The sequence below is a fragment of the Coptis chinensis genome, chromosome 6, assembly GCF_015680905.1.
Source record: "Coptis chinensis isolate HL-2020 chromosome 6, ASM1568090v1, whole genome shotgun sequence".
In the NCBI taxonomy this organism is placed as follows: Eukaryota; Viridiplantae; Streptophyta; class Magnoliopsida; order Ranunculales; family Ranunculaceae; genus Coptis; species Coptis chinensis.
The window spans coordinates 40,279,182-40,289,830 of record NC_141461.1 but is presented as its reverse complement, the minus strand read 5'-3'; the positions used below and the strand labels follow the sequence as shown (position 1 = coordinate 40,289,830).

The 10,649-nt window shown below is 37.8% G+C and overlaps 1 protein-coding gene and 1 long non-coding RNA gene across 3 annotated transcripts; both read right to left on the bottom strand.

Annotated features, from left to right (window-relative positions):
- Window positions 1–1,915: 1,915 nt before the first annotated feature.
- LOC147492959 (uncharacterized) lies at window positions 1,916–3,365 on the bottom strand. The gene is made up of 2 exons (XR_015199694.1): window positions 2,469–3,365; window positions 1,916–2,233 (listed from the first exon to the last, which is right to left on the bottom strand). It is a non-coding gene; the product is annotated as an uncharacterized LOC147492959 (long non-coding RNA).
- A 362-nt stretch (window positions 3,366–3,727) lies between these two features.
- On the bottom strand, window positions 3,728–8,975 carry LOC147492958 (uncharacterized). 2 transcript variants are annotated; one of them, XM_086568709.1, is made up of 14 exons: window positions 8,647–8,975; window positions 8,498–8,560; window positions 8,384–8,416; window positions 8,217–8,300; window positions 7,199–8,139; window positions 7,030–7,119; window positions 6,483–6,947; window positions 5,999–6,110; window positions 5,739–5,915; window positions 5,340–5,587; window positions 5,150–5,243; window positions 4,477–4,529; window positions 4,316–4,396; window positions 3,728–4,218 (listed from the first exon to the last, which is right to left on the bottom strand). In XM_086568709.1, exons 1-13 carry the CDS (start codon window positions 8,867–8,869, stop codon window positions 4,328–4,330), a joined length of 2,652 nt encoding a protein of 883 aa, XP_086424835.1. In that variant the 5' UTR covers window positions 8,870–8,975; the 3' UTR covers window positions 3,728–4,218; window positions 4,316–4,327. The 2 variants fall into 2 exon arrangements, with proteins under 2 accessions (XP_086424835.1, XP_086424836.1); XM_086568710.1 differs by having other exon boundaries at window positions 7,199–8,130.
- Window positions 8,976–10,649: the final 1,674 nt, after the last annotated feature.

Here is a 10,649-nt window from a genome sequence, read left to right as displayed (position 1 = left end):
ACAAATTCAAACTAATTACACAACAACAAATTTGATATAAACTAACATAAATGATAATAATTAACATAAAAAAAAAATCTAAAACTTATTTGAGACACCACCACTCTATTTGCTACATTTTAGGCAGATGTTGACGCTAATAGTTGGTGTTGGTCGATTTCACAACGTGGTGAAAAATTAAAACCAAATTCAATTTCGTCCACATTTTGAGTTGTTGACGACGATCTTTTTTACCCATTTTTTTTTTTTTGAAATTTTGTAATTTCCAAACCATCTACGACGCTCTTGGTGTGGTGAGACAGGTGGAGAATCATTAGGGGGTGGAAAAGTCATTAGAAATTCAAGAAATTGAAAAAAATTGCAATGGAAGACTAAAAAACACAATGGAGGCACAATGGAAGAAACTGAAAGTAGGCTATTTTGCGTCTATTATATTAGACTTACCAGATGGAAAGTTTCATTCCGTCTCGTTATAAAATACCAGACGAGATGTTTCATTCCATTTTGGGCAAAATATCAAACGGAATATTTCATTCCGTTTCGAACAAAATGCATCCAGACGGAATCAAACATTCTATCCAAAATTCAAACTCACCTTTGCATTGCACAGGCTCACCTTGCTTTTCACCAAAACGGTAGGAAACAAGAGAAATTGAGCCTATGTGGAGGTGAAAAACTCTCACTTGCATTGGGAATGCTCTAACAGAGGAGTCTCAATCTCTAGATCGTACATAGCACACTAGCAGCTCGCCATAGCTCACTACAGTCAGCTTCTATTGGAACTCGAAGATTTCACTAACCAGGTCAATTATGACCACTGACTGTATGGGAAATTTATCTGCTGCAAACCATCTATCATCCCTCACTCTACGATATATATATACGGAAAAAGATAACTACAACAGATATAGCGTCCTCTAATAAAGTATACAATTGTACAAATACTACAGCAAAGATACACAACTATGCTGATGTTCACCACTTAAAACATAGGAGTTGGGACCTGGAATGTATATGATTTTTTTTTCCTGTGTTATCTTATGTGAGAACATGTATATCACAATTCCCATGAATATCAGAATATGCGTACTCTGCTAGCATTATAACAGACGCAGCTGCAAGAATTGAGAGTTGCTGCCACTGATCTTACCACATGCATATGTCGGATGACACCTACTAATCTAATGACATGAGTTTAACTTCCCAACTAGTCAATAATATTACCAGATGTAATTATGTAGAAACCTACAGAGTCTCAACCAAGAACCAAAGTTCAATGACACTAACTATATTTACATACTAATCATTGTCAACAAAGTATTTCAGCGTCTGCACAATAGTTACAACCAATACCAAATACTGAGGACAAAATATATAATAACCTGAGGAAAAGATAATTTAGGTAGATTCTTCTACATATTTTAGCATGTGTTTATCCGCAGAAGTTGAAATATCACCATGTACAACTTCAATACTAACGAAGAAGAATAATAGACGCAACTGCACTAGGCGTGTGGATGGACGAAAATAATAATTCTGCTAGTGTTCTTTGTTGAAACCATTTTATCAATGTAAACCTATCCTTATCTAGCATATGGATGAAGGAAAAAAATAAATATACCAATACTTTGATTACATCAGTTTGATGATTGTAGCTTAAGTTTTTACCTCCATTGGAAATTGTGGTTCTATTGGGGGGCTACTTTCGCTCCCATGGTTTTTATTAAATGATTCCAAAGATTAGTCACTCACACATACCAAATAGGTTTAAAGTATAACTAAGGAGCTTAAGCAAATAGCAAAAGGTATAAACCAAGAGGTACATTTTCTCGCCACAAAAATAAATTTCATATTTAGCCTCACAATTTAATCATATCACAAAATTCAAGAACAAAAATTTTACACTTGAGAAAAATATATGAATTAAAAATAGCATTACCTCAAGGATCATTATATATTAAGCATTTAACATTCAATATAAAGTACTGAGTTAGCAAAAAAAGCATCTGAGATTCAATATAAGGCACAAGACGACCAGCATACAAGAAGAGACCACTAAAATTCACTCCAGCATGTTTACAAAGACGATAACATATCACAAATAATAAACTCAGTAGGTATATAAGAAAACCATTATATATCAGATTACTATAAATTATCATGACATGGAAGATGTCCACTTACTGGTCAAGACTTTGGAAAATGCTCTCAAGGTCTTGGGTTCGAACCCCACCTTCACCGGCAAATAAAGGGATTAGGGGCAAAGTTTTAACTATCAAAAATAAAATTATTACAACATAAAGTACAAGCCAACCAACATATGACAAGAGAGACCACCAAAAATTGACTTGAGCATGCTTACAAAGACAATAACAGATCATAGATCATAAACTCCAATAGGTATATAACGGACCAGTATATATATCAGATTAATATGAATTATCATGGGATGGAAGATGTCCACTTACTGGTCAAGACTTGTGAGGATGGTCTCAAGGCCTTGGGTTCAATTCCCACCTTCACTGACAAATAAGGGGATTACGGACTAAAAAATTCCAACTATAAAATACTCCAGACTCCGCTCACTTCATTTATTCCAAAATTCCATATATATATATATATAGTTATTATTTGATCAGATCACTGAATCATTTATTTTTCATGAAAACTGTTTAATTCTTATTTCCATACACATTCTTTTAAAAGGTCTATATCCATTATGTGGCACCATTGTTAAGCAGATTAGTCCCAAAAGTACCACTTCCCAACCCTGACTTGGACAAATGTAAATCTTCATTAAACTAGTGAAGGGACTCAACCTCAAGAGCTTATCACATCCTCAACGCAGAAATGAAACTGATTCGCCAAAATCTTTCATTGTAGATTAAAATTCAATTGTCAAAGGGAGCCAGAGTTTTCACAGTATATGAGCTAATTCATGGTAAAAAATGAGCTAGGCCTGTCAGCTGTTGACCATTGCCATCAGATCAAAAGAAAGAGCTTCAAAGTCCAATGGTTATGTAACCTACATCTAAGCTTCAACAATCCAAGACAGTCAACGTAGCACAGTGTTCCTCACCTTTCTTCTAAAGATACAAACAATCAGGTCAATTAGCAACACCCTGACATAGGGAAATGTGATAGTACGCCATAATAATACATACATGCTCTTGACATGAAATTTCATGCTTTGACTAGACTAGTAATAAGCTCTTCAAGCATCACCTACTAAATGGGCAAAATGGCAACCACATTTAGTGCTGATCACGATAAAACCCAAAGCCTTGGAGCAATCCGCTAAACATTTAGGCAACTAGGTTATTTGAACAGAGTCCACCACATAACTAACACAAGCTCTTACTAGAATCCCTGAGCTGAGAAGTGGCATAAAAGGATATACAGCCTGATAGAAAACAAAATGTGCAAAAATGTGTAGTATTCGGCATTATTACCAAACTGACATGATTTATCCATTTGGTCCTCTCTTCCACATTTGAGAAGCTTAACATCAATTTGAAACATAGACTCAAAAGAAGCAAATCACTGGCTTATCCTCACCACAACAATGCACAAAGATTGATGTGCCTTCAGATTTATTTTACTGCCAAGGCCTATATATCCAGAAACCCCAAGTGAGATGCATACCCAAGCCATAACTGACATAACTAAAGGATAGCATCAACTACTATAGTTGCCCATTCTTGTTCAGATAATGTAGGATCTGCGGTTCACGATAGACGAATTGCATTCAAGATTAATGTTTGGCATGCTCATACAGAATTTATGCACCTGATTACATCTCCAAAACAAAATCACCAAAGTCAATTTGTCTTTCAAATTGAAACAACATTAATAGTCAACCTAACCATTTTGATCACAAAGGAAAATGTCTACAGGTTTGAAGCCTCCAAACCAGAGTGCAAACTCAAAAACCACATCACCAGATCTCTCATCCACTCTAAACTTCATCCCATGGTTCATTTTTGGATTAAGTAATCCATACCCTCCTCAAAGTCCATGCTACCCACGTTTTTTATTTTCTCTAGTAACTCTATCCTACTAAAAGCCCCTCTAACAAACATAAGCTGATAAGAAACATAACAGATACCAACCAACACGTAGACACTAATATATAAAGAACAAAGGTGAGGCGTAATTTCGATTTTCCCACACAGCAATTAGCCCATGATCCATCTTTGCGCACACCGTGAAGGACATCTGCAAGACCAACTTGATTGAGTCAATGGTGAACTTTGAAACAAGATGGAGCAAACATGCAGTATTTAATTTGCTTGGAGAAAAAGCTTTTTATTACCAAGATTTGACTTTAGAAGTAATAGCCACCTCCATATGAACGGTCAGCGCCATACATTGGTGAGTATGCACCGCTACTATACTGTAATATGAGATTCAAGAAAGAATATTAGACATGCTAAAAAAAAACACGATGTAAGCATTATGCATTAGTGCACTTACTGCAGAATTATAATAATCAGGCGGATAGCGACTACTTCCTGCTCCGAATGAATCTGCACAAAATATATACGTAAAACATCAGAACGAAATCTCTCTCTCCCTCCCCTCTCTGTCTCTCCTGTGTGTGTGGGTGTCATGCATGCATAAAACATCAGAAACTAATATGCAACCAAATATCTATCTCTGTCTCTCTGTGGGTTACCAATGGCCATATCTTAGGGGCTGACTTTTGGTGCAGAATGCAGATAACCAGCCGAACTTAGATAGCTCTTTTGCGTCTTTAAAAGATTATATACTTTTTTTTTTTTTGTACTCAGAACTTTATTCCCTTTACCCCGCTGAAGTGTTGTAAGTTGTAACTGTCAAAATACTCATATAATACACACACCTCTCAAACACATACACAAATGTATGTACATCTATCTGTGTACACACACATGGAAATGGACAGGTGCTTAGACATCGAGTAAAGACAAGGGGTTAAGATAAACAACTCAAAAAAAGAGCACAATCCACCCATAACCGAACAGCATTATTTAACAAGAATATGATGGTAAGAATCTCGCTAAGCTTCTCCACTCGGTTTCGCCGTGGAAAGGTAAAACTTATACATGTATATGTAATTAGGTATGTATAGATAAAAGAGAATGCAAGGAGAGGAAGACAGATATACCTTGATAACGAGTTTCACGTGATGGCATTACGAGATCAGGTTGATCAAACCGCGGACGTAGTCTACTAGGCTCCAAATATCCAGGGTCATGGTCCTGAACCAACATAGAAGACAAATTTCAAAAAATGAGCAATATAGTGATGCAGTGCAAAAAGTGAGGAATACTGAAATAGGAATTGAATTTACTCACCACCATGGAATATGGTCGTTTTAAACCATAACCTCCATCCTCATACAGGTAAGGATCATCAACGTAATGCCTAGCCCCAACAGGCCGACTAAAGCGTCCTTCGGGTGAATATGGTTGCCTCCTAAGTTGGGTGTACCTCCCGCGTCCTCTCTCAGTGGAAGCATACCTAGATCTACCAAGATCAGGTCTTGATGGAGGAGGAGGAGCAGCTCTAGAAGAAAACTCTTCATTGTATCCCCTTTGTCCTCCTGTTATCGTACGATAACGGGTCATTTTTGTAATGAATTGAGATTTATAAATCATTTGGAAAGTGGCATAGAAAAAGAAAAAGAAAAAAAAAAAAGTAGAAAAAGAGATGAGGAAACAAAAATATATTCAGCTGTAACTTGAAAAGCTTACCAAAGCCACCTCGACCATCAACAGGTCGGCGTACACGAATCTCAGTATATGGGCTTTCCACAATATCACAAGGAGATGAAAATCTTCCAGTTCGCCCCCTCCCACGTGCATGGAAATCGTTTCCACGTTGAAAGTTGACACGATTAAAAGGGCGTCCACCTCGTCCATTCCCTCTCCCTTTTAACCAACAGATGGAGATTAGCATACCAAAAATAATCATGATTTTTAGTGAGTTGGTCCTTAAGATAGTTATGACATACCAAATCTGGAGAACCCACTTCCAGGACGACCTATTCGAAATCCCCCACAAAGTCCACCCTTCACAGCCTGAGTCTTTGGAAGAGGATTTGATAGCCTCACTTTAACTTTTGACTGGACATCACATGGCATTAACAAAATACAAGGTTAGTGCCAAGCCAAGTCAAATCAATCTCAGTAATTATTAAGTCACCTATGCATGTAGTCATGTACTTGTGTACGTATATATTCACATTCAAGACAAAAGGACAGGCCGCAGGAGAAAGCTGGAAATAAATGAAATCAAGAACAAACAAGAGCAGGACCTTTAAGATTTCTATCAATAAACATAAAGATGATATAACTATTTTTTTCCAGAAACATCTCTCTCAGTTTTATTAAGTTTTCCCCTAGAAATGCCTCGGTACCAGCAGAGATGTACACAGGGATTACATGCAAATACATTGTTAGCACTGTAAGATACACAAACTAAAATGTTAAATGTACCTTTGATTTCTCATCACCCAATTCTGTGTTATTTACACCGTCAATGCAGGTAATAGCAGCTCCATGGGTAGTAAAATCAACAAACCCAAAGTCCTTCCTTTTGGCCGAAGGCATGTTGCGTGCCAGCACAATCCTTTCTATCTCCCCATACGGTTTAAAATGCTCTCTAACACGATCTTCATCCCAATAAGGAGGGAGCCCATCCACAAACACAGACTTAACCTGGGCCATAATCTCTGGATCTGGCTCACGTAAGGGTTCAGCGAAGGCCACTTTAACAGTCCTTTCAGCGTGACCAAAAACAGCATCCGGCTTCTGCAGCCGTTTATATGCAAGCATTGCATCAACATGGCAAGAGAACTCGACGAAGGAAAAACCACGACTCAGCCCTTCGTGTCGGGCATCCGCAACAAGAGTTATGTTCTCAACACCTTCAAGCCCATACTCCTTTAGCTTTTTCTTAATCTGCAAAACCATGGAGTGTCCACAAATAATAAATAAACCAAATATGAAAACATGTTTGAGATGTGTTCTTAACAAATCTTACAGCTTCTTTTGTCCAGGTGTTGCAGATATTTCCAACAAACAACGTATCATTGTCTTCACTAGGAGCGACTCCACACCGCTTCCCACGTATCTGTCATAGGAAAAGCAATGACAAATAAACTCATGCAACAGAATATATCTCAGAGAAAACAAAATGAAATGATTCATACCACAGGATTCTTTATTTCCGACAGTGCCTTGTTTGCCTGCTCCTTATTTGCAAACTTGACAAATGCATACCCTTTGTTCTTATTACTAGACGGATTCTTATTCAACCGAACTTCAATAACCTCTCCAACACTTTCAAACACCTTCCTAACATCCTCCTCCCCAGCATCACGATCCAGCCCACCCACAAATATCTCTCGCTCCTTCTTTATCTTTCTCTCCTTTGCAAGAGCAGATATTTCCCTATTTTCCTCATCCAACCCCTTAGCTTCTTCATCTGGCTCCGATTGATCATCTTCAGAGCACTCTTCATCCCCAGCAGGTTCTTCAAACCCTTCCTCCTCACCATAATCTGCTATTTCCTCCTCAATATCCTGGTCTTCTTCATCAAGTTGAACTTCTTTCCCTTCAGTATCTTCCTTAACATCTTCTTCCATATTATCTACATTACCCACAGGATCCATCGTATCATCAACAGCTTCCTGTACATCATCTTCTTTTTCCATCTGCTCTTCCTCCTTCACATCAACAGGTTCACTCTCAACGTTCTTAGGAGACTCAACAGAATGTGAATGAGAAATTTCTTCCTTCTTTGAATCTTCCTCATCATTCATAACATCTTTTTCTTTCTCTTTCAAAGATTCACCAACCTTTGCAACAACTGATTCTTCTTTCTTTAAAGATTCATCAACACCACCAACAACTTCTTCTTCTTCCTTATTCAATGGCTCGTTCACATTCTCAACAACAGGTTCTTCTTCTTTCTTAACAGTTTCATCAACAATAACCAAAGCAGGTTTTGCAGCAGCTGCTTTAGCTTTTGCAGCTGCAGAAGTCATTTTAACAATCTTCTTCTTTACTACAACAGTTCTAGCTTTAGGTGTGCCTTTAGCCTTTGGTGTCACCTTCACCGTTTCCGCCAAAGCATTCCCACCTTCTTCAACTAATAAACCATTAAAACCCAAAAATGAAAACGAATTCCATTAACTAGGGTTTCAAGAATAACAGTCTCAGTATTACCTTTAGGCATTGTAGCTACAGGAGGTGTCACTTTAATTTCAGGCGTGGTAGTAGTTTCCACAGGCGAACTTGCGACCTTTTCAACTGATAATAATAAATGCATAATATGAATCATAAATATTAACCAAGAAACATAAAATTTCACATAACAATGGATTCGAGGTTACCTTTAGGCGTGGATGAACTTGCGTCCTTTTCGACTAATAATAACCATTAAATAAAATTAATTAACCTCAAACATTCACCAAGAAACATACAATAAGGGGTGGGTTCAAAATTACCTTTAGGCTTTGAAGTAACAAGTGTAACTTTAATTTCAGGCGTTAAACTCGCGTCCTTTTCAACTAATAACAAACAAACATTTAACGAAGTAAATAAATTTATAACCTCAAATAGTAAAAAAATTCACCAAGAGGGTTTTATAATTTACCTTTGGGTTTTGTGACAACCTTTGTAGTAGACAGTTTTGAGGCAGTTGCAGCGGTGGTTTTTATTTGTTTTGGGGTACTTGTAGAGCCGGTTTTCGGTGTGGTAGTTGTTGCTGACGTGGCGGGTGTGGGCTTGGTTGATGATTTAGAAGGGGGGTTTTTTTTTATTGGTGGTGTTTTCTTTGTTGGAGCTGGTTTTGGGGTGTCCGAATTTCTAGTCCTCATTTTCGAATTATTAAATTCCCAGTTGCTGTTTTTGTGATCGGAGAGGTGCGGATTGATATTTTTTGAGAATTGAGAGGAAACGTGTGTTTGTGTTTTTAGTTTGGTTTTGTGAGAATGAGAACAGAGCGGGTATAATTGGCTGTGGATTCTGGGCCCAACCCAAACCAACTGCCAATAACTGGACTGGGGCTTGGACTTGGGCTTAGTACTTTTGTTTTGATAAATTAGGGCCTGTTTGTTTTGAAGGAAATGCTAAGGAAAGGAAAGGAAAATAGGTGTGGTCCACCTTTTCCATAATTTTTTTGTTGTTTGTTTGCCCATGGAAAGGAAAGGCTGCTTTCCGTACGGAAACAAAACTAAGGAAATGGAAATGATTTTGTGTCCATGGTCCAGACCTAAAAATTTTAGGGAAAGGAAAGGAAACAAAAAAAACAGACACAATTTACTTTCCTTTCCACAGTTTGCCAAACAGACATATTTTTAAAACTATTTCCATTCCATTCCATTCCTTTCCTTTCCTTTCCATAGTGGACCACTTATTTCCTTTCCTTTCCATTAGTTAAAATTTAACAAACAGACCCTTAAGTCTCTCCCTTAATGGGGGTTTCTTTATAGTTTAAATTTTTTAACAAAATTTCTTCCATGTTTTTCAGTTTGAATCTTGTCTTCCGATACCGGCAGAACCCTTGACCAGTTGCAGCAGCGAAAGAAGAAACCAATACACCAACTCTTTCTCTCAGCAAGAAAGCGGCTAATACAGAATAGATGAAACTTGAGAAGCAAGAAAAACGTAACAAGAGGCAGTTTCCACTTCCGCTCCCGCTACTTTTTTTTGCTAGTTCGCTCCCGCTACTTTGACGAACAGTTCAACCTGATCCTCTTTCTCGAAAATATGGAGATGTTCGCCATAATAAACTTAAAGTATACCGAAATTCGATCACTAGATGAGGAGGGGCTAAAGGGTAAAGAAGTTTTTATTAAGGGTAGAGTGCATGGGGGCGCCCTGTGTTTGAATGGCCAATGCAAAGTCTGCAAAATGAGGGCCTTTATTTCCTTTTTTTTTAGAGAATGGGATTTTTGTGTTGATTTAAAAAATGGTTAACCAATATTACCCCCACTAGATGAGCCAATTAGGATTTTCCCCAAATACACACGAAAAAAATTCGGTGTGTATTTAGGGGGGCGACCCTAATTTCCCATTTAGGGGGGCGGGTGTATTTGGGGAGAGACCCTAACTTCCCATGGGGGTAACACCCTTTAAAAAATTATTATAGTGGGTTTTTTCGAGCTTAATGGAGCATTTTGTTTTGGTTTATATTGGGGGTCCTATGCAAGGCCTTAGACAACATTGCCCCGCCCTGAGTGCATGCCAATTGCTCCTTTGGGGAAAACAAATCATACTCTTGGTATTAAGGAATATGACACTGACACACACTGTACAATGTGTTGTTACGAAAGTGTCGTAGCTTGTTAGCAAACGGATGGTGGAGTATGCTTTCGGTTTGAATAATGAGTCTAGCTAGTGTACATTGTTGTTCATGGAATTGTTTATGTTCCTAAGGACGACACAAGTCACACAACAGGTAAATGTTTTGTATTATTTGTAGTTCTACACTATTGTTAAGCGATTTGATACCACCATTACTGATTTGATCTAATATATATATATATGTAGGTTGAAGTCCAAGTAGGTAAGAAAGATCTATTGTATAAGTACGTATACCTGTGAAGAAACTTCCCTTTAGGATAGAGGATGCTATGCGAAGTGAGGCCAATATCC